This window comes from Corvus kubaryi, unplaced genomic scaffold, assembly GCF_017639235.1.
Source record: "Corvus kubaryi isolate FWS band 111438036 unplaced genomic scaffold, C.kubaryi_AGA036_p1.0 37300, whole genome shotgun sequence".
In the NCBI taxonomy this organism is placed as follows: domain Eukaryota; kingdom Metazoa; phylum Chordata; class Aves; order Passeriformes; family Corvidae; genus Corvus; species Corvus kubaryi.
The window spans coordinates 15,093,978-15,117,248 of NW_024581093.1; the positions used below are offsets into that span (position 1 = coordinate 15,093,978).

A 23,271-nucleotide genomic window follows, 5' to 3' on the forward strand; every position below is an offset into this window, starting at 1 on the left:
AAAGAAGAAAAAAAGAAGAAAAAAAGAAGAAAAAAAGAAGAAAAAAAAGAAAAGGCACCACTTATCTACTATGTGCATATATTGATTACTGGCCTTAATGCCATAGTTAAAACTTTAAAACTCCTAACTAGCTGAAAACCTCTTCATCATTAATCCATTGTTCCAAACACAGCCCTGTTTTTATGGTTAGTCAAGCAGGCAGCCAGTCCTACTCACACATGTGATACCAGCAACTGCTTGGATACGTCACATTACTGATGTGCACAAGGATTTATGAGATGGAGCCTTAGTCAGATACTAATCAAGACACAGACAGACTGAACAGACCCAACAAATTAAAAGGCAGAGTAGACACACAGCCCTAACACGAAGACAACATGGCATTCATGGGATGTAGGTCACTGGGGAGGGGGAAGGAAATCCCACCAAATGTAAGCATTCATAATTCTGGTGGAGGGTTTAAGAGCAACCTGAATGCACAACTTTCACCATGCTCCTACACAAAGCTTATAATATCAACCATATGGAAGGTTAGGAGAGGTTTTCTCACAGTTAAGTTGGAAAATCTGAAATTATTTTGGAAAGGTCACTTCTTATCCAGTGGGTAAGACCACTTCCTACCATAATGTCAATAATGAAAGAGAAATTCCAAATAGCAAAATGCCTGCAAGGCAGTCATTGTTTCGGGAAGAGGAACAAACGAACAGACAAAAAATTCCAAAACATACCACGAACCCAGGAACCCTACAGCACGGATGGTGGCAACCACTATCTGTGTGCATCACCTTCAACAACAGTTTTTAAAATACATCTTTCCCCACTGCAAGCGTTTTACAAGAAGTTAACTTTTCCCTACATTTCTGCAAGAACAGGCAGGAAACACTGTGATGTCATAACAAGTAGGCAAGAAGGAGACAGGTGAATATGCAAAGGCCATTGCTCTTGCTAATGACAATGATCACAAATAGATTCCTTCTCATGAAGTAACTTGTCAGACAGTTTTTGAAAAGGCACATGTTCAGTTCTGCATCTAATGACATAATACTGGCAGCTCAGCTCTGTCCTAATTCCATTCTTTATCCCCAATGAAGGGCAGCAAAATTATATTGAGAGTTCATCTCTATTAAAGTAAACCTACAAGATTTCACACTAGAACAGGTGTGATAAGGGAAGAAAAAACACTACACATGGTATGTAATAATCAAGTCTCATGTTCTTATCAATTTAATTACTAGTTGAAACATGGAGTGTTGACCAGGCTTTCCAATAATTTCTAGTCACTTTACAGAGAGTTTCTTCTTCATTCACTTAATCTGTCATCTCATACATTCCTACATGTTGTCACGTCCCTGGTACTCATATACATGTATTTATTCCTATTCTTCTCCACTTTCAAGGAAGGACAGAAGTTTTATTTTACCTGAGAAATTTGAACACCAGTAGATCTGAAAGCATGATTATGTTTTATTTGTCAACTCAGCCATTTTTTTTTCCTTAGAATAACCTGGAGGGCCTAAAGACGGATGGCTAGTTTTGTAACTACATCCAAGACACCCAAGTCTTTCCTTGGGATTCAATCAACAGCAGACTGTTGGAAAAGTTTGGTTGCACAGAACATCACAAGAAAATACGTTTCATGAAGAGTGGTGGTTTTAGAAATTAAGCACAGTTTATTTCTTGTACCAGGGCAAGCCAGCACAGCCTGTTCGAAAGTGACTCCTGAACTTTAGGTAAGGGCATATATGCAGCAGGAGAAGTGTAAATGCAAAGCAATCCAGTGACAAAAAGTAGGCAGTGTATTTTTAATCCTAAATCAAGAGCTGGATGCAAATGAAGATAGGGAAGGATATGAATTACCAAGAACAATACACTGACACAGGAGCTCTGCGAGAACCTCCCTGTGATGGAGCAAGGATGTCTCTGTGACCTGCACAGGCTGGATTAACTGTGCATCACTGGAGGCAGAGTTTATCAAATATGGAAGTGTCCTTGAATCTGAATCTGACTTTCTGAGTCTACAGTGCTCTACTGTAACACCAGGTACTTTAGAGGGCCTTGAATGTTATTTTTTGTACTTATGGTTTAGTTTTGCTGCATTTTTATTTCCCTTTTTTTACATATGGAAAGCAACAGTCAGCTTGTTGTTCCTTGCTCCATCCCACACACTCAAGGATGCCCAATACCTTCCATTGCAAAATCCCAAATCATGCAGACCACTCTATGACACTTTGGTTTGGAGAGGTGCTGCTTTTGGTCTGTCTTTCTTATTTCGCAGTAAAACTCCACTGAAATTAATTACTGAAATTAATAAAATGCAAATATAAGTCAAGAGCAAATATAAGGAGTACTGAGTTTTGCATTCTCAAAATCCTTCCTCTTAACCCGAGCCAGCAAACTGCCCAATTTTTAAATTAAAAAACAGAAAACCCCATATATCTATATCTATATCTGTATCTATAGATATAAAGGAAAGGTTTAAAGTTATCAGGTCTCACGCTTTTTATCCAGAAACACCAGCACTATATGAGCAAGGCTGCCTTTAGGAGCAACACTGATTCTCTGTCCACTACGCTGTTACACTTAGAATTTCTTTTATCTGCTCCAGTCTTTTAAAGTGCTGTTGTCTCACAGTCACAGTCAGAAGGGTCACTTCTGCCTCATTCCTCATGATGCACATGTACAGCAGCACAAGGAAGAAATAATTATAAGAGAGAAAAGAACAATAGAGGGATGTAATTATAAGACACCATTGCTTATTCACACAACCTGTCCGAAATACGGCTTCCGTTCGTTCTAGCTACTTGTCTCATCTTTTAAACAGTATGTATCCCAACATTCTGCTGCCTGCAAATTACAATACAAACAAATACAGGAATTTCAACTGCTTCATCATTATCAATCAAATATTATTTCAGGAAATATGAAGAAGCTGTGACTCAGCTTGGACATCGATGGCTGTTCCATTTCTTAGTCACTGAATGAGGCTAACACATGACTCATCTCAGCTGACACATTTTCAATTGGATCACTGATATTCCAGACCTTCAAAAGAATTATTCATCTGGCTTAGTGCTAATAGCAACATAGCTTCCATCTCCTCCATTTCTGGTACCATACTACGAAGTGTATGTATATGACTTAATGGGTCTAGACATATGATTCAATTGGTTTTACCCCCAGGGAATTCAGAGACCACACAGAACTTGCACTGCTACTGGTGTATACTATTTATCAAGCATGTGCATATCCTTCTTAAAATAAAGATTATTTTTCTCCATCAATTTGTCGAGTCAAATAATAATAATAATCTCTAGGGGCAGTCAACTACAAAACTGATTCAACTGATAACATGACTTGTAAGAAGTATTGATGACTGGAGCAACTCATCTTGGGTGTGTTCAGCACTGCCTGCATCACCACGTGCACGCTGCCCTGGGCAGAGCCAACACCTTTCTCATCCGGTCTCCCGAGTCCATCATCATCCCAATCAATCTTCTGCATTTACAGGCTTGGGTCAAAAAGATCAGCAAACTGATTTTGCCTTGCCTGGAAGCACACTTTGGTGACCTGGTCACATTTCAGCCCTATGGCCATTTCCAGTGAGGAATGACAAGCAGATGCTACCCAGCCTGCAGGCTCCTCCAGCGTGAAGGGAAGCTCCCAAAACACACGAGGCATTGTGCAACCTGGCAGTTAACTGTGGAGCAGCTGAGCAGTCTGCTGATGTCAAACAGCACGCATGCAATTCACACAGCTCTACTGATACTGCAGCCCTGGAGAGCAGCTGCAGCTGTGGCTGCACAATTCTATTTTATAGCCAAGTGTTCTTGTGCAGGTAGCTTGCTGTTTGTGATACATATGCAGCTACTGGTTTCATGAAAGTGGAATTTATACAGGTACTGGAAAATGCTGTAAATCCCTGACACATTTCTAGGAATATATCCATGTGCTAATAATATTTTTAGTTTTGCATGTTAACTTTTGTTAAGCCAATGGCTGAAAAAAAAATCACTCAGGAAACAAAACAGACTGTTCTCAAATGGAAATACAGCCCTGCTTGATAGCAAAATGAGCTGCCCAACAGCTACTATGCTACCATCAGTTCTATTCACTTAGCACAGAATTTCTTGCATTTCCCATTGTGACTAGTAGAGAGGAAAAAAACCCAACACCAAACGTGAATGCAAAAAATCCCAGCCCATTATTTATTAGTACTCATTCAGATTGATGGATATCCCTATTTTTCACAGGCAACACCTTGGAAGGGGGAATACTCACATGGGTCCCAAACCTTATGAGCACCATTAAGAACAGGATGGAAAGCACAGCATCTGAACAGGTCAAGAGACTCAGCTACATCAACCTATCAGGATATTCCAAGATCTGAAGCAGATCCACTGATACATGATTCAAAACAAGCTCACTGCCCCCTTTCAGTAACAGTTTTAACACAAGTTACTTCTTAAGTAAACAACTTGGCCTTCGCCTTCCAGAAGCACCATGTTTTCACATAGCAGAAAAGGACAACAGAAGATAAATCCCTGCCTAGGCAAAATTAATTCAGTCTTTGGTAAACATCAAGTTGTGTAGTAAGATCCTAATGTGGCTTTTGTCACTCAAAAAAATTAATCCTATTTTCACGAAGGAACATGTGCACTACGAACCAGCAATCTAGGAAGAACAATCTGCTCCGATTGTCTGGGAATACGAAAAAAAAGCCATCTAGGAAAGCTTGTTTCAGGATGCTGCCATACTGTAGCCACTTGTCACCTGAACACAGGGACTAAAGCTGGGAAGTTATCCCGAGCTCTGGCCACGCTGCCACACCAGCTCCGAGGAAAAAGGATGCTGACTTAAGTAAGCGATTCCCAGGAGAAAAACAACAGCCAGTGTCAGACGGGAAAGAGGTGCTGAGCAACACGCACAAGCTGGCACCCACATTTCTCAAAGAAACCCAAACCCTGAACGCAGTTGCCCCGGCTTAGGGGTCGCCCCCCCGCGGGCCTCCCAGCTGGTACCATGAAATACCACTGACAATTTTCTTCCCTTCGCATCCGCTGCCGAGCGCACACAAACCCTGCTGCCCACCCCGGACCGGGGCTGCTCGGAGCTCAGCGCTGAGCCGGGGGTCCCGGCGCCCGCGGGGAAGGGACGGGGCGGCGGCGGCTGCCGGGAGCGGGGCTCCCCCGCGGGGAAGCCACAGGTGAGGGAAGTCGGCGCAAGAGCCGGGGGCTGCGGGGCTCGCACGCTCCGAGCACACGGCCGCCCGGCCGCCCGGCACCCGCGGGACCCCGCACCCCGCCCGCGCCGCCGCCCCCCGCGGGAAGGAGAGGGCGAGGGGCGATACTGGACCAGGCTTTGACGCGGATCTTCAGCTCGCCCTCCTGCGGCTCCGGCATGGCTTTCTTGGACACGCGGAGCTTGTTGAGCCCCCCGAAGGCGGACAGCACCACGGCTCGCATCTCCTTGGCGTCCCCGGCGCGCAGGCTGCCGCCCGCGCCGCCCTCGGCCGCTTCCCTGCCGCCCTCCTTCTCGATCATCTGCTCCGTCTCCTCGGCTCGCTGCGCTCCCTCCTTGGCCATGGCGGGGCTGCGGCGGCTCCCGCGGTGCCGCCGTGCGAGGCCGGTGCCGCCGCGTGGAATGGCCGCGGAGCCGCCGGGCCCGCCCGCCGCACTGCACCGGCTGCGCAGCGCCCTCCGCCCCGCGCCGCCCCCGCCGGGCCCGGGCAGCGCCCGCAGCGGCCCCCGGCACAGAATCACAGAGCCAGGCCGGCTGGAAGGACCTCTGAGATCACAGAGTCCAACCTGTGACCCATCCCCACCTTGTCAGCCAGACCATGGCACCGAGTGCCACGTCCAGTCCTTAAACACCTCCAGGGATGGGGACTTCGCTACCTCCCCGGTCAGTCCATTCCAATGTCTAATCACCGTTCTGTGAAGAAATTCTTCCAAATGTCCAACCTCAACTTTTCCTGGAGCAGCTTTAGTAAGTCCTGTCACTTGCTACCTGGGAGAAGAGCCCGATCCTCACCTGGCTCCACCCTCCTTTCAGGTAGTTGTGGAGAGCGATAAGTCTCTTCTTCTCCAGGCTGAATAGCCCCACTGTCACCTTAGGCCAGCACAGAGCCCAAAGCCCACTGAGTTGAGTGTGAGGCCAGGCTGTCTGTTTGGACCAGCCACCCTCTGTGCCCCAGAGCTCATGGCATCGCGGATTAAATCCCCACTCGAGATACCCTGTCTTGATCCTCACTGGGGAGCCCAGTGTGCAAAGTCACACCTTCCGTGTTCCTTGTCCTGAAGGAAGCTCGGGGCCAGCTCAGTGAGCACTTAGTGTCAGAAGAACCATGCAGGCGGACAGTTGTCTCATGACTGACACACACCTTTGCAGCAAGAAACACAAGCTTGAGAGTCTGCTGTAGAGCACTTCTATGTATATACAACAGATCTTTACCTGGTGATCAGTGCTGGTCTTTGCTGGCTCCTGTGGGGAGCCAAGTCCTTTAATATGAGCACAGGGTGTGCTGCAAGGTGCCCATCCACCAGAGCTTCCTGGGACTGGCCTGCTTTGGGTCCCTAAGGAGGCTCAGGCATCATCTACTTAGCTCTGTGTTAATGAGGGTCACTGCCTGCAGTCTCAGCTGAGGCAGCTGAGCATGGATTTTGATGGATCACTAGTTGTGGCTCCATGGATGTTGATGTTCAGTATTAGATCCCTGTACCAATGTGTTGATGGCCCCATGGTACGAGTAAATCAGCTTCTTACCTGCCTAAAATGATGCATGTATTTGTGGCGTTCCAAAATTCACTGTGGCATGCTGTGTGTATGGAGACCGGTCCTGCAGACCTCCCTGTGGGCACAGTTCTTCCATCAAGGCCCCCCCCTGCAGCAGCTGAGTTCTTAAGAAGTTTCAGGACCTCTCTGTTGGGGATTATGACCACCCTCTCTTTAGGCTGTGTAGTTGTAGTGGTCTGAGTTCATCAATACTCCTTAATTTCACAACATGCATTTACTTCATCTTGGTTATGTATTTAGGGTTCAAATATTTAAAGGAAGCCAAAAACATTGGAAATATCTTAGCTATAACAAGTAATGGGGTAAAACATTTTCATTAACAGTAACAAAGTGAGATAGTGGAGGAATGGAGAGAGCTTTAATATTCCTTTGCAATTTTGGGGTTTCTTCTCCCTAGTCTGTGAAAACTTTGCAGACAAAGTATTTTTTAAAGGCCATTTCTGAGAATTTGTCATCTAAGCTGGACATAAATGAAGCAGTAAATAAATACATGTTAGGGGCAAAAGAGAAATAGTTCTAGCCTCAGGGAAGCTTCACTAGCATCATTACCTCAAGAAGTTCAAACAGGTTTTTTCAAAAGTGAAGTCTGATGCCTCAAAGACCACTTCAGTTGTCCTTAAGGTATGTTTTGACAGACTCAGAACCAGCTCATTAACACCATCAAGAATTTTGTGTGTGAGGTATTAAAGCAATGCCATTCACTTCAGTCCAAGTATCAGTGTGTGGAGAGATCTAACTGTTTTAGAGATCAGGAACCTTTTTTGCTCCCTTACTCCCCTGCTAATACCATAAATATCCTCTCCCTGTTCCATATACTTGGCTAATTCAGTGCTATAATGGGGAATACAAGGTTCTGTCACTTTCGATCTGGCCATTTGAATGCAGGACCAGGCGGGCAGCAGCTGAATGAAGAATAACATGCACTTGTCTCCAAATTACTCTCTCAGCTGGCATCTTGTTCCAGTTCTAACTCAAATGAATGGTGAAGTGTAGAGTGACTGGGGCAAGTAAAGCAGATAACATATGGCAACTAAGTGACATCCAGAATGATGAAGAGACTAGGGGACAGCTCACTCGCATCACTCCAGCAGTCTGAAACAGCCACAGAAGTGAATCTGGGCCTTCAGACTGCATTTGTTTTGCAATGGTTTGTGAATCTTCTGATTAAGCCTCCCATATTGATTTAAAGCTATCTCTATTCCCCCTTGGTCCTGAACCAAAAGTAATTTATCCTAAATACCTTAACCATATGCTGTTTGCAAGTCAAAATGTTGAAGGACGGCCATTTTGTAGAAACATGATGTATGGTAGAACCAGTAATTGCACAGGTCAGTTGTGGCAACCAAAGTAATGTGCAGCAGATATTTTTGCATAATCATGATTCCATTACTTTGATTTAATTCCTGAGCACTTCTTTAAGAATATTAGATGATGCAGTACAGAAGCTTACACTGATGTAAAAGCAGGATTTATTCTGACAGTTGACTGTAAATTTAACCACTCTAGAAAGAGGCTGTGAGATGGCCATTCATATCACCTAAGTCTTCACTAAGAGCATTCCAACGGTGGCTTTCCACTGACTTCAGCAGCCGGTGGATTGGACCTGTAGAAGTGAAAACACAGAACTCGATTTGATGGGTATAGACAAGCAGTGAATATTCATGAACATACTGTGAGAACCTGAGCAAAAGGAAATTAAGAGTTCTTTTGTCACCATCTGTACCTGCTGGTCAAGCTGGGGATATCTCTTCTTTGAAATAGTGATTTTTAAAAGGCTATGCAGAAAAGAAGGGAAATGGAACAGTGGATTATTTATCCACTTATTTGTGGATAAGTGCTGGCAGTCGCAGTCAACATTTCCTCCTGATTCAGATCTTTTATTTCCAGAACATAATGTTCCTTTGTGCAGCAAATGAACCTAAATATGACTACATCAGATACTGTTTTGAGGGTTCAGGCCTGAATTTCATGGAGGGAGCAGCAATTCAGGACAAATCTGACTGTAGTATTGCCATACTTCTGGAGGAAGTTAGTGGAAGAATTTGAAGTTGCCACTGGAAACACAGACCCAGTGGAAGATTGGTCAAAACCAGAAGTAGATGAGTTAAATGCAAGGTCTGATGCTGTGTGGAGATGAAACCAAACCAAACCAAACCAAACAACCCTTGGACCATAGTGCAAAAGAAATATCCCCCACTAGATACTCATTATGTATTTTACACCACTTCTTTTTGGAAGAACAATGAGGTTTGTATTCAAGAAGGACTCAATGCCATTGTATCAGTTTCCCTTCTCAACAGGAACAAGACCCTGAATAAGGGCTAATAACTTTGCTCAAAGGAAGTAACACATAAATGGCAAAAACAAATCCTCAGTTAGAATGCATTTTTTATCTCAGTAATTTTCTCTGGGGGCATAAATCATATTCTGCATTGAGAATAAAGTATTATAAACATTTTTGTTAGGTTAAATTATTTATTTTTCTAATAGTTATAAATTAGAAAATCGTATTGATGTATGTTCTGGCTGTTTTAATGCATTATCAAGGCAGTTTATAATACATTGAGGTCCAAAACATTGGTTTTTTTACAGTCTATTGTCACCAAATTCTGTCTAGTGCTGAAAACAAATCCAAAACAAATTATGTTTTGAAAACCTGTTCAGAACACCTATTTCAGCTGTTGCTAATGCCCTACAGTCCACAACATCTCATATCTCTAGGAAAATTGGTTTAGTGTCTTTTCCTACCTGTATCCCTGTGTAGACTATATTAACAAAGATACTTCCAAAGGAATCTCCAAGAGTACAGGATGCTAGATTTATTTGTTTGGGCTTTTTAAAAAGAAAAGAGACCTCTATTTCCTAAGGTTAATTCACATTAAGATGATTGTATTATTTTATTTTATCTTAATCAGGGGCTTTCTCTTGCTGGTGAAGTTATGTATGAATCATAGCAGCAATGAAGCAATTCTCTGATCATAGGCACTAAAAAGAACTGTACAGTTCCCTTCAGTAGATGGAGTTTAGAGCTCCTCTGCATCATCAAAACTAATGAAAATGTGTTGCATTTTAAACCAAAGAGGAAAAGAAACGAAAGCACTCACAGAGGATTTGGCAAAGCAATATATGCCAGTATGACTTATCCTGCTGGCTGCTCAGTTATTGTAGTCCTTTGCTACTTTACCATTTGTCTTGTTCAGAGATTGTGCTCAGATAATTCAGTGATGGGTACAACAGAAATTAAATAAATCATAGCTGATCACAAAGTAATACAACTTAGGAAAATTTAAATGGATTGTGAAGTATTTACATCATGGTGATGACAGTTGTCACACAGACACCAAAATAAGCCCTTTTAACAAAACTTGATTTATATCCTTGTTCCTCAAGCCATACTATCAATTTGTTTGGCTGATGTAGTATAATGTAAAAATACTGTTCAATATCTTCTCCTCCTGTTTATACATCCCAACACTTCTGTTGTGTTTTCTAAAAGCTCTGAGTATTTCTCACTCTGAAAAAACCCCTATATTATTTTGATAGTAACACTGAAGTTGCATGTTTCCTTTTGGCACTCAACTGAAGAAATGAAGAAAAAGAAAAGGTCAGAAAAAAATTGCAGAGGTGGATAGTAGATCACAAGGAGCAAAGTTACAGGAGATGAGTACATTACTACTGCCACTGCTTAAGAGCATCTCTCACAAAAAGCAGACTGGCTACACTGTCCTAACTCCATAATTTCAACTCTCCATGACTTGTTTCCTGCTTTGTAAAGCTGAGTTGAGCCATGTTTACCTAATATGAATAACAACTAGTAATACACGCTTACAGGTGTCTTGTATTACTGCACCAGCACTAGGTACCCTTAGAATTTTTTAGTGTATTGCAATGCCATCCCTGAATTTAAACAGCTTCAAGATATTATTTGTAGCTTATTCTTTTATGTAATTTGTAGCAAAAGTAAAAAACGACTGCACATGTTGAATCTCCCTTTGTAAGTACTATGGTCAGTAACTGGACTGTAATGTATATGGGGATGCACACGATGCTTTATGTACTTACTCATTCTGTGTGACTCCAGACTTTGAGAAAGAGTAATCCCACTCAGCATTTTGACTCAGTTTGGTCTCAGTAATTATGGGTCCAGAGTAACTCATTAGAAGCTTGTGAAAAAATATCTCTGAACTTTACAGCAGAGCTGAAGTGTACAGAAGAATTCAATGAATAATCCAATGAATACTAAGTTTGAAAAGCATATCCAGTTATCCTACTGGCTATGTCCAATTGTTATCCACTGTTACAGTACAGTGCACAACATCACCAGGAACACTGCTCTGTGAATGTCATCTTCAGACCAATCAAATAACGCATTGTATTTTTGATCAAAATTACTTTCTACAAATTACCAAGCTGTTTCGTCTTTTTGAGGCTCTTGTTTTTTTCTTCTGAAGTATTTACATGTATAATACAGGTAGCTCCTGGATCTGCCCAAGGAAACCAAAGTGAGCTTTTAGGTTTTCTAAGCTGAGGGTCTGTTTTGCCTGTTTCTGAAGCTGCAGTCCAAGAGCAGTGACATAAAGGCTGCTGCTTTGGGAGCAGGGATGCTTCTACCTTGAATTTAAACCTGAAGGCATTGCACTAATTTAAAGCTCTTACAGCTCTGTCACTGCAAAGAATTTTCATAGGCTTTACAATACAAAGAACTCTCTTTTCCCCCACAAGCTCTTGATGCAGCTTTCTGTACCACCCTGGTTGTGCCCTCTGAGATGGGCCTTTTGCAGAAAGGAACAGGATACTTTTTAGCATAACTGTGTTTTCTGTGGAGTGTTTTATCATGGTCTATTAATATTCTCTTTTCCTCAGTTCCATAGCTACTTATGGCTTTCTAACTCATTGATTTTAATAAACCAGCTGAGCATGCTGCTGTATTCTCTTCCACTCCCCCTGTGGAAGAGAATACACTCTTCCTCCCACTCTTTTCTACTCTCCCTGCAGAGGAAAAAAAATTACCCATAAAACCAAACATAAACACCAGCTTATTAGAAGATTGGTTTCCTCTGAGCACCCTTAAGATGCTAATGGAACTGTTCATTACACAGCTTCCAGGTTGGATCTCACTTGGGCTGGTAAAAACAGGGATTTTCACTGAATAAATGCATGAGTTTGCAGGCAAGGTTCAGAACCTGTGTTCTGTTTTGCTGCAATGGAGCTCTTTTTCTTCATAGTGGCTGGTGTGATGCCATGTTTTGGATTTACGACCTTAACAGTGCTGATAACGCACCAGTGTTTTTGTTACTGCTGAGCAGTGTTTACACAGTGTCAAGGCCTTTTCTGCTTCTCCCACCACCCCAGCAATGAGGAGGTGCATGGGGAGCTGGGAGGGGACACAGCTGGGACACCCCAACAGATGGAAGAGGAATCCTATTCTACATGGCATCTTGCTGAGCAATCACTGCTGGGGGAAAGAAGAAGGAAAGGAGGACATTTGTGGTTATGGTTGAGGCCCTACTTTCCTGGAAATGGCCGAACATCTGCCTGCCTAGGGAGCAGGGAATAAATTCCTTATTTTGCTTTGCTTGCACATAAAGCTTTCCCTCACTTACTAATCTGTCCTTATCTGAACCCACAAGTTTTCTCAGTGTTGCCCTTCTGATTCTCTGCACCACTCCACTGCTGGGGAGAGATGAGAAACTCTGTGGGGTTTATCTGCCTGTCAAGAGTTAACCCACAGCAAAACCAAAACCACAGCTGTCTTTTTTTTATACTAATTTTAATAGGTAAACTCATAAATTAGGAAATAGGCCTGAAAAATCTTAGTGCCATGTCCACCTAGAGAAGTAGCTCCTTATTTTCTAGTTAAGCAGTGAAGTTCTTTGGGTAAGCTTATGCTATTGATAATGGCACGGCACTAAGTATTTATAGTAACACTAGGATAAGTGTTCAAGTTTTATGATTTTGGGAAGGCTGAGAGAATTAGGATTGTTCAGCCTGGAGAAGAGAAGCTTCAGGGCTATCTAACTGAATCTTTCCAGTACCTGAAGCAGCCTGCAACAAAGATGGAGAGAGATTATTTACAAGGGCTTGGAGTGACAAGACAAGGGGAAATTGCTTCACACTGACAGAGGGTAGGTTTATAATGGATATTAGGAATAAATCCTGTACTGTGAGTGTGAGGCCCTGGCACAGGTTGCCCAGAGAAGCTGTGGCTGCCCCAGCCCTGGAAGTTTCCAAGGTCAGGTTGGATGGGGCTTGGAGCGACCTGGTCCAGTGGAAGGTGTCTCTGCCCATGGCAGGGTGTTGGAATGAGGTAACCTTCAAAGCCCCTTCCAACCCAAACCATATTATGATTCCATGATTCTATGACTTACTTATTCCATCTGTAGGAGTATTTTACCACGCTGGAAGATAATATAAAGAAAGGCACTGTAGTCTGAAACTGGACCATTTGCTGACAGCAGTGTAACTACACAAGAGGACTGACTGTGCCATTTTGTTTCTTCTCTAACCCCAGTGCAGGCTTGCTGACCGCTGCACGATGCCAATTCACACACCAAGGCAAGGTATTTCTATTTTCTGCTCTAGTTTGTGCAAAGTAGGGAGCTGGGGGCTAAGTCACAAAAGGCTGGCTCTCTGACCATCAGAACTTCACACTATTTTATCAAACACAGGCATCAATATCCACTGGCTAAAAGCTACCTGATTAATTGGTATTCTACCTCCCAATGGTTAAATGATTCTCTGGCTTCCCATGCTAACTAGTCCCATGCTCAGTCTTTCTCTATTCAGTCACTGAGTTTCTTGGGTCGGTGGCTGTGAGTTGGTGGTTGCAAAATTCCCCTGCCAGAATTACCTTCTACCCAGTCGGAGTTGATTTTAGCACGGTTGCTGAGTCGGCCTTGTTAGTTTCTTCCTTATCTTGGGAGTTCTGCCAAGTGTCCTTGTGGCCTGTAAATTCTGCATTCTCAGTGCCCACTATCAGAAACACATCCTTCTTCCCACTCCCCCAGGTCTGAGATCATTGAAGCATGTCAAGCCCTAGACTTAACAAAGCAATTCTACCAACAAGTAATTTATCTTTCTAACACCTGGACATCATTTAGGGGCTTTGAAGAAGTATTGGCATAATTTCAGATGTGCTTTTCAATAATAAACAGCTAAATGTTACATAAAGGTGATTTCTGGACACAAAATTAATGTAAACACTGCATAGCAAACCTTCTAGGCTGCAACCAAGACAAATGATTCTTCAGTGCTCCAGTCTTTTGAGCAATCAGATCTGGTCCAATAAATTCCCGGGCTTGTCAGTGTGTTTGGAAATTCTGAGGGGAAAAGGTCAGGAGATGAGAGCCCATAGAGCATTCTCAGACTTCTTTCACTGTGGCAAAGTTTGTGTTTTAAGAGAAAACCTTTCTAGCAAGGTAGGATGTGGCTGCAAACGCAAGAAAGACAACACATCTTGTTGTATAAGGGCAGCATTCTTATTCTTCTCCATCTAGAAATTGTGCAGATGGATTAGAATGCTGATAAATTGTGAACTATCATGAACAAGGGTTCAGAGAAGGTATTTAAAGATGAATGGCAGAACTTAGCCACATGAGACTTTGAAGTCACAGTTAAGGGGCAAAAATGGGGACTGCTCACTTCCACAATGTCCTGGCATTGTCTGATTGTGACCTCTGTGCGTTTCAGGAATTTCTGTCTTTTTTAGACAGCAGTAGAAGGCTTTAAAGTCCTCATGAAATTATCTTCCTGTGTGGAAGTTTAGCTCATACCTGCTATCTCCCTGGATGACATACCATCCTTGGGTACCCATGTAAACTATCACTTGCTTGATCTTTTTTATCCAGTGTAAGAAAACCTGCAAGAAAACTTGGGCACTCGGGACATCCTTTTTCTTTCAGGGTAAGTGGAAGGGCCAGAACTACTTCCTGAGCATGCAGTTTGATTTCCCCTTACTTTGAGGTAATTTTCTATTTAAAGTCTAGCTGGTCAATTTATCAGATGATTTAAATTAAAACTGGAAACCATTTTAGGCCAGAGTTTGGAATTCAGCCACGAGTCTCTTTGTAAAATCACAGTACAAGGTGGACTACACAAGTGCTGGCATTTGCATTACTCTTTGAAGAAATAATTCAAAATGCAGTTTACATCTACAGTCTGAAGTAAAAGTTAGGAAGAACTAACATGGGAAGTGAAATCAGGACAAAGGAAACTGAGGTTTCTAGGGAAACCGGTATTTTGCACTATAAAACCAGATTTCTTTCCCCCCCACCCCCCATAAGAAAAATATACAGAAACCTTCTGGCTTCATATTTTAACCACAAGCTAAGCAATGTCCTTTCATAGTAGGTAATGAGCCAGCATCTCTCTTTAAATGTGGAGATGCTGACTAGTATCTGGAATCTCAGCTGGAGAAGGGGGCTTGTGTTACTAAATCAGATCAAAATACCAACACTATCTTGGTTGAGCTGCAGCATCAGAATTATTTCTGCTGAATGTCACCCAAGTTTCCTCAGAGACCTTGAAATCAGTGGGACTGTCAAGCATGTATAGTCCAAAAAGGAATTTCTGCACTAAGAGGTGGATCTCTAATCACCTTCAAGTCACCTCCTTAGGCAGAAGAGGGAAGAGGCTTATACTACTTTCAAATCTTTAATTCAAGGGTTTAATTTCTCCAGTTTAGAAAAGATAAATTTACTGATGGGTTAATCAAGTTAAAGGAGAAGCAAATATTAGCTAGCAAAGATTAACAGTGCTTCAAAAAGTCAACATTGCAGGATATATCTCTTATTTTAACAAGGTGGTGGTAGCGGGGGTGTTGAACCTTCTCTATTTTGAGAGAGAAATATGGGTAGGAAGATGAAGGAATGAAGACAAAAGGCACTACCCTACAGGCACACCTAAAGAAAAGAATTTGGTATCAGCTCATGGGAAGCAAGCACATCAAAAGAGAAATCCATGTGAAGCTGTTCAAAAAGGTTTGTGAGTTACTTTGAAAGTGTGTGCCCTATCCAAATAAAACATTCCTTTAGGACAGGCAAAAAATCTTTTAAGTGTTCTGTGGTCTGAGGTACTGTGGGTGAGAAGCACCAGGGACATAGAACACACTCCAGTCATGCTCCAGCTTCAGGGCTATGGAGACCGAGGTCTGCAGGAGACTTCAAAAGCTCTACAGAAACAACTGAAGAGCACATCTGTCAGACAGCTCCCTGGACGAGCAGGCAGACATGAACTGGGGCACCACAGCCCTCCTCAATTAAGTACAGAGCCAAATCTTGCCGAGTTTTAGTGAGAACTGCCAAGAATTCTAGCAAAGATTCTCATGGACAGTTACAGTGATCCCTTGCCCTGCTGCTGGTCAGCAACATCAGAAAGGGAACAACTGAAGTTAAAAGGGAGGAGGTAATCTTAAATCATTAAAACAAGAGAAAATTGAGGCCCTTAACTGGGAAACTGTGACACAGACGCATCAGTGTCAAAACCAGTGACATATTTACCCCCTGTGAGGAGCCAATTTACTTTTGATTTGTCTCAACCCTTGCTGTCAGAGGCACATGGGGAAGGGGTTGCACATGTACCACGTCCAGGAGGCAGCTAGGAAAAGATGGAGGAAAGTCACTTTGCCTGGCAAAGTTCGTGTCTCACATGGGACAGGCTGTCAGCAGGGGAACCCCGAAGGCGCCACACGCTCCACAGACACTCTTCTATCAAAGGTCTCCACCAATGAACTGCAGTGGAAGGTTGGACCGGGACAATGCTCTCCTGCCAGCAGGCGGACTTTGGAAGAAGCCAGGGGGCAGAAAAAGTAACTGCACCACAATCTGTGGGGGGTTTTTTGCAGCTTGCTACTCGAGTGGGGGGCTTTGAGACTGTGCTTTTTGCTTTTGGAGAGGCTTTGAGACTTGCTTTTTGAGTCTGGGCCCTTGTGTGTCTTGTGGTTTTGCTTTGGCTCCAGCCTGCAGAGGCCCTCGCTGGCTCTTGCCTGCCCTCGTGTCTGTCCTGCCTCCCTGTGTCCGGAGCAGCGCCCTGCTTCATCTCTGCGTCCCTGCCTGAGCCACTTGTGTCCAACCCTGCCCGCGTCCGAGCCAGCCCTCGTTCTGTCTCCCTCTCTCTGCCTCCTCCCCACCCCCCAATTGGCTTCCCATTTTTCTTCCTCTTGGTCTGTCTTTTCTAGCCCTCTTTAGTAGGGCAACTCCTTTTAATTTTGGTTTTTTGTTACAATAAATGTTTGGCTCAGCTGACATAATTTCGTTCCTGACCATCTAATTCAAAAAGAGCTCATGGCAGTTTCCCTCAGTGGAACGTGACTCCCCCGTCATACAATAATGCAGCGCAAGAGCAGGTTCCTGCCAGGCTCTGATTGTTCTGCTCAAACACCTCAGCCAGGAGCTGGGAACAGAGAGATGCCTCCATCAGGAAAAAGCCATTCTGAGCGGGTTAGCTCAGTCTAGTGGCAGTGCATCCTTATCCTGAACACGAGTGCTCCTTGACAGGAGCCCCCGGCAGTGCAGTGAACCATCTTTTCTGTTGGACATGACAGACCTGGAGCAACATGTGCATGACTCCGGTGCCACGGAGGAGCAGCATTCACTCTCCGTGGAGGACTCGGAGGAGGGTTTGTTTCTGGGAGACGCTGGTGTTGGGGAAGTGGGCTTCCCCGGGACGGTCAGGGGATGGCTGATAAGGAACAAACGCTGCCACGCCTGGCCCTCGGTCAGGGCGCTGCACCGGCCCCCCCCGGCCTCATGTGACAGCCTGTGAGGAAGGGACCCGCGTCCTTTGTCCTTCTCTGCTCTTGAAAGGGTCCCGCGGGCCCCGAGGAGCTCACACCCCGCTCTGCCCCCAGCGAGGCTCCTGCGGCGTTTCCCGAGCTGGAAGAGCCTCTGCCTCTCGCCGCAGCACACCATGCCACCGTGTGGCAGGTATTGCTTCCCGGCCTGACGCATCCAGGCTAAAACTTGCTGCTTCCGTCCCGGAGTTAGTAAGCAGAGCCCTCTGTCCTGCTGAAGTGTTTCCACAGCACAAGGAGAGCCCTTAGCAGGATGCTGCTGCCTGGGAGCTGCTATGGGTGAACCAAGGCTCCCAAACGCTGAGCTGCCTCTGGGTCCTGGACACTTCCAGAGACCGGCAGGGCAGGAGAGAGACCTCTGGGACAAGCCCGGCCCGTGGAGGTACCAGACTCCTGTGGATGCCAAGCAGGAGCTGGACCCACAGCTGGAGAGGCCACGTGTAGATGATTTCAGCGCTGTTGTATCGCTTCCTGCTCGCTGGGATGCAGCCTGTGGACACAGGAACATCCTGTCTCTGAGGGGACTTTTGCTGCAAGACAATGGGCCGACTGAAAAGTTAAAAAAATAGCTTTCTCCGCTGGCTATGTACATCACTCTGGATGTATTTTGTTTTGTTTTTCCCTTTCCGCCACTCCCACCTCATTCACTCTCATCAGGCTGCTCTCCCGCCTTGTTTTTGTAGTAACAGCTCATGCCAAGAACTCCTCTGAGCTGTACCCATGGGCTGGTAGGGCAGGAAGCTGCGGGCAGGCACCATACAGGTCTTTCTCCAATTTCCAGGTCAAGTATTTCAAGAAAAAGCCACTTCTGGGAAAGGGTTAAACCAAGCCCCTGGGAAGCTCATGACCAGTGGTCTCGGTCTCCCTCTGGGACTCAGCAGTGCTGTTATGACCCAGCCCACTGCGGGGCTGGGGCAGTGAGATGCCGGTCAACCCCGTGGATTGAATTTCCCGGGGACCCAGACTCGGAGGGTGGCTCAGAAGCTTAAGCCACATCCCCCCTGGGCTGCGCCCGGCTCCAAACTGCCTTTCCCTGTTCGAGAAAATTCTCTCTTACTCGGTCGTTCACTGGTTCTTTGTTGTATCTCCCGCCTCCCGGTTTCCCCCATTGGTTCTTGTTGAATTGTATCCTCCCCCTGGCTTGCAACTCATTCGTTGTTTTGCCCTTTCCCTGAGGGTTTCAAGCTCCCTATAAAACTGAGGGAAAAGCCTCCGCGGGATTAAGGTGATTGCTATGTTCTGGTTGCTAAACTTCTGACAGTAAACCTGTTGGAAGCCAGACCAGAAAGCCTCTCTCTTCCGTTCTCTCCGAGCTTACGTGAGCCTGTATCATCCATCGGCTCCTGCCGTGTTCCCTCTGCAAAGAAGCCAGCGAGCGCGCCCAGCCAGCGCCTTTCCCGATGCTGAGGTCGCTTCTGCGACGCACAGAAGTAACGCAGCTGGACTCTGATCGAGGGCACGCCAGAGCCCGTGCAGCGAGCACAAACTGCGTTACAGCACAGGCTGAGGGGTTCCAGTGGCAGCAGCTTGAGGCGGGATGTGTGACCAAGATTATGTGCCACAGTAGCAGCAGATGCCCTGGCCCCTCCTCAATCCCCTAGCAGTGGTCACTTCTCCAGGGTATGTATGACCACAGTTCATGTAAAACTAAGATCAAATACACTGCAGACAAGCAGCAGGGGCTGCCAAGGAGTGCTGAGAGGATTTGTCTTTTTCTGTAGAAAAACCCAAGCACTGACTTTTAGCGGGGGGAGGTCCCGAGTGCAGGGAGCCGGCCAGAGTCACGACACGAACATGGATACGATTTGAGCATTGTGCTCCGCTTTATTGTTTACTTAACACCAACTTACATCTTCTTTAGAAAGATTCACGCCCTATTCCCACGAGACAGCCCCTAAGCAGTGCGGGAGCCGACCAGTGTATAACTTTGCCAAGGATTTTCAAGGCTGCCTGCTGCCGTTTGTCCTTTTTGTGCCTCCCTTGCCTGCCTGCTGGAGTCACTGCTGGAGTCACTGCTGGAGCCAGCAGTGGTCACCGTTGATGGGCACGGAGAAGCTCTGGGCTGTGCCTGCTGTTGGTTTTTTCTCCCCATGTGTGTTTAAATGACTCTTGCTAAGTAGGCCGTGGGAGATGTCCCCTCCACACAGAGCTGGCCAGCCAAGCCAGATGTCCACTGCAATGAGCTGTAGTTCAGATAACAAAGAGCTAAAATCCAACCACAGTTTTATCCTACCAGGATATTCACACCAGGAATCAGGAGATATTGATGCCTAAATGGATATTGATGTCAGTTTCTTAGGTTTTCCTCGCACCTTGAGGTGCTGCCTGTCAAACGCCTCCCTGGCACCCATGGTCTTCAACCTCCGTATTCCTGAGGACGGCTCGGGAGAGCTCAGTGTTTGCAGCTTCGATCAAGTACACAAAACCGCTTGCCCGTCCTGGAGGAAGGGAGCTCAGGGTTTTATGAAGCCGAGGGAATTTTACATCAACCCCTGCAGAGGGAGCGTGCGCTCCTTGGAATCCCAGGATATTGAGGTATGATAGGAAGAGTGCAGCTGGTGAGGCTGAAGCTTCACTGGAGTGTGGGAGGGCTTTAGCTCTGCCAGCTTTGGGCATCGTGTGCATGAGAGACCTGCACCCGTGTGAGGCCTCTGTTAGCTGGGGTGCTGGGGATGCTCCTGAAGGAGCTGTTTTGTCTCCAAAATCACAAGCTGAAACCGTGTACCAGATGATCAGTACAGAAGCCATTCTTGTGCTTTTGAGAGAGATTTCTTTGCAAGTGGGCAGAGGAAGGATGAGGACAGGAGGTGGCTGTAAGAGATGTGTCATTGTATAAAGCAGTTTGCTTTTCTTCCTGGTCTCATTTCTCCTCTCCTGGGGAGCAGATGAGTTGTGTTCACTGCAGGGATCTCCAGGGCAGACAGAAAAAACTCTGCAGCCATGAACTGTCCAGCACCTGCTGGGCCACACTTTGCCATCAATTTCTTGCTGTAAAGCTGAACTCGTTCTGTTCAAGACAACAGATTTCTTCTGCATTTATGTCATTGCAGTCAGATGAAAAATTGGCCCCTTAATTTGAATACAGTGGTGCATAGAGCTTTACTCTAATGTTTTAATTTAGCTGACCTATGCCCTGATAGAAGGGTGTGTTTAACAAATCCGGTGTTGCCAGAAGGCTTGAGTTACTCCCAGAGACTGTGCTCTACACATGGACCAGCAGAAGAATTAAGGCAAAATCCTCCCTTTCCTTACCACGAAACAAGAACTGGAGGACACCACACGTGGGCAATGAGCTTTTGTAAGGAAGAATTTACTGCTCTTCTCTTCCACCAGGTGACCCTGTGTTCCAACACCGTGATGGAGTGCTACCAGTATATCCTGGTGGACGTGGAGGGTATTGGCGAGGGAGTGTTGGCACTGACCGTCATGGGCAGGTATCAGCATTTCCCTGGCCTCTCCCAGCACACTGCCGTGCACAGGCTTTGCTGGCCACAGCTCCCAAGGAGAAGTGTTGCTTAATGACCTCGTGTCCTGCCCAGCTGGACATGAGAAGAGCAGTACTTGGAAAGCAGCCTGTGGTGAAATGCACCCCTGCTCCCACCCAGCATGATCCTGGGCCTTTCTCTAAAGGGAACAGGAATGATATAATTTATTGGCCTGGTTTTTGGTGCTTGAGGTGGAACAAATTTCCCAAGGGCCTCCTCTCCTTCTTCCTGCAAGAAGTGGAGTTGTGCTGGGTTATGAGCACCTTGCAGCATTGGTTTGGGACACAGGGAGCAGCCTGCTGAGAATCGGGCTCTGGTTCTGTTACTGAGGGCACTTGCCAGTGGGCAAGTGGCTCACAGCAAGAGTGGTGAGGGCAAAAGATCTTATGAAGGAAAAACAGCCCTTAATGGGGCAGGTCAGCTCTAGTTTTTCTCCTTCCCTCTGCTTCCCATTTTGAGCTTTAACGTTTTCAGACTTAACCCAGAAGTTGTTCTTACTGCAGCCAAATTCCATCTCACGATGCTGCTGTGGGCATCAGTTTAAGGACAAGAGGGCTGCAGCTCCGTCTCCCAGGCTGAGCCGTCCAGTCAGTGCCTGGGCAGCAGTTTTGTCAAGCAAGTGCAAAGGGGGACAGTCAGTGTGGAGACCTGTGGCATGAAGGACCGAGGGAGCTGTAGGGAGAGGGTGATCACCCACTCTGTAGGGCAGGTGGTGGCTTGTGCCCTTCAAGGCTGGGGAAAACCAGCTGAGTTCTCAGGCTAGGGCAACAGTACCATGGGAGAGAAGGGAGTCATTTTTACTGAGACACTGTAGTCTGGTGTTCTTTGAGCCTTGGTGAGCACTGGTCCTTGTTGGCAAGGCTCCCCCAGAGCTCATGGATCACTGGGACTGTTCCAGGAGTCCTTTCAAGCCTTCTTGGGTAAAGGAGGGGCTGAGGCAGCTGTGGGACAAGTGCTCTGCCTGGGGCACGTGGCAGCCTCTGGGTGCTGCCTCTCAGGGTTTGCCCCTCCTTGACAAGACATGTTTGAGTGGGAAGACTTTGAAGGCAATTTATCACTGTAGGGCTGTTAAATGTTGATTTGACAGTGACGAAGTGTTACACTCCATTTCACAACCTTCAGGGGTAAACGTTCTCCATCCTCAGTAGCTCTGATTCCCTTGTTGCCATCTCTTTCCCCAGATGCATCGTTCCTAAGCTGACAGCGTACCCCTACATCCTGTGCTACGATGAGTGCCATCCGAAGGAGCCGTACGAGAGGAAGTTCCTCGTTGTGAATAACAGCCACATTCCTGGCTGCTACGGGCTTATTGCCCAGGTTTGGCATCACATCCGCCTCCTCCTCGCGGAGGAGATTATTAGCGGGGAAAAAAGGGTTTGGTTTGCTGGTTTCTATTCAATCTTAAAGATCTGCTGAGAACAAGATCCTACCGGAATGTAAAGTTTAGGGTGCAGTTTAACCTCCTGAGGAAGCAGTTCTGTTCTAGTCTTCAGGGTGTGGGAGATCTTAGAGGGTTGTGAAAAGCTGCTGCATCCACAGACACCAACGCCTGTGCTGGCAGCCTCCTTGCAGGACCCCCTGAGAATGCTAAGCCTACAGTTCCTGCATCTTGTTTGTGCCTTTCACCTTTGTCCTGGGGATTTTTAGAAGTGTGTGTGAGTTGCCATTGTGGTGGATGTTAAGGAGTTTAAAGTTTCTTCAAAGGTCCCTCTGAAGCTGCGTTTGATTCTGTCCCTTTTAGAAACGTGAGGAAGATACTCCTGTGTTCTACTCCAGCTCCAAACCCTGTGGGATAGTCCAGCCTTTCAGCGTAGCAGGAGGATTGAGCTGTTTAAGCCTTTTTAGCTTTCCCTGTTGTGGTTTGTTTTGGTTTTTTTCCCAAATCTTTCTTGCCTGTTTTCTGGAACAGAGACAGGTTTTACGGAGCACTGGAACACGGGCAGACATCTACCCAAGTCCAAGACTGATAGAAGTTGGCATGATCGCGGCTCTACATCGTAATACACACACCTTTCACCTCGTCAATGAGAGTTTAGTCGCTGCAGACTTCAGGATGAAGATCGTAAGTATCTGGGAGGCTGTTTTCCAGGGAAATTGACTGGTCAGTAGAAGCCATTATTTGGTTTTTATATGCAAGATTGCCATATCGTCCTGTGTGAGAGGAGGCAAGATACTCCAATATTCCATCTGAGCAAGGCAAGAAGA

General features: G+C 45.7%; 2 protein-coding genes across 2 annotated transcripts in view; one reads left to right on the top strand and one right to left on the bottom strand.

The window, feature by feature from the left end:
• VAT1L (vesicle amine transport 1 like) overlaps positions 1–5,707 on the bottom strand; it is a 56,673-nt gene extending 50,966 nt beyond the window's left edge. Inside the window, exon 1 of the mRNA XM_042027627.1 lies at positions 5,353–5,707. Within this exon, the coding sequence (XP_041883561.1) occupies positions 5,353–5,582 (230 nt within the window). The 5' untranslated portion in view covers positions 5,583–5,707. The remainder of the gene's footprint in view (positions 1–5,352) is intronic.
• A 14,223-nt stretch (positions 5,708–19,930) lies between these two features.
• On the top strand, positions 19,931–22,535 carry LOC121664448 (hydrocephalus-inducing protein-like). Its single transcript, XM_042027756.1, has 3 exons — positions 19,931–19,996; positions 20,915–21,015; positions 22,248–22,535. Exons 1-3 carry the CDS (start codon positions 19,931–19,933, stop codon positions 22,480–22,482), a joined length of 402 nt encoding a protein of 133 aa, XP_041883690.1. The 3' UTR covers positions 22,483–22,535.
• Positions 22,536–23,271: the final 736 nt, after the last annotated feature.

What these genes read in the sequence shown, in the direction of transcription:
- LOC121664448 (XM_042027756.1), top strand. Translation starts at nt 19,931, where the DNA reads ATGGTCTTCAACCTCCGTATTCCTGAGGACGGCTCGGGAGAGCTCAGT. An exon ending in GTGTTTGCAGCTTCGATCAA is followed by an intron (nt 19,997 to 20,914) that starts GTACACAAAACC and finishes CTCTTCCACCAG; the next exon opens with GTGACCCTGTGTTCCAACAC. An exon ending in GCACTGACCGTCATGGGCAG is followed by an intron (nt 21,016 to 22,247) that starts GTATCAGCATTT and finishes CTCTTTCCCCAG; the next exon opens with ATGCATCGTTCCTAAGCTGA.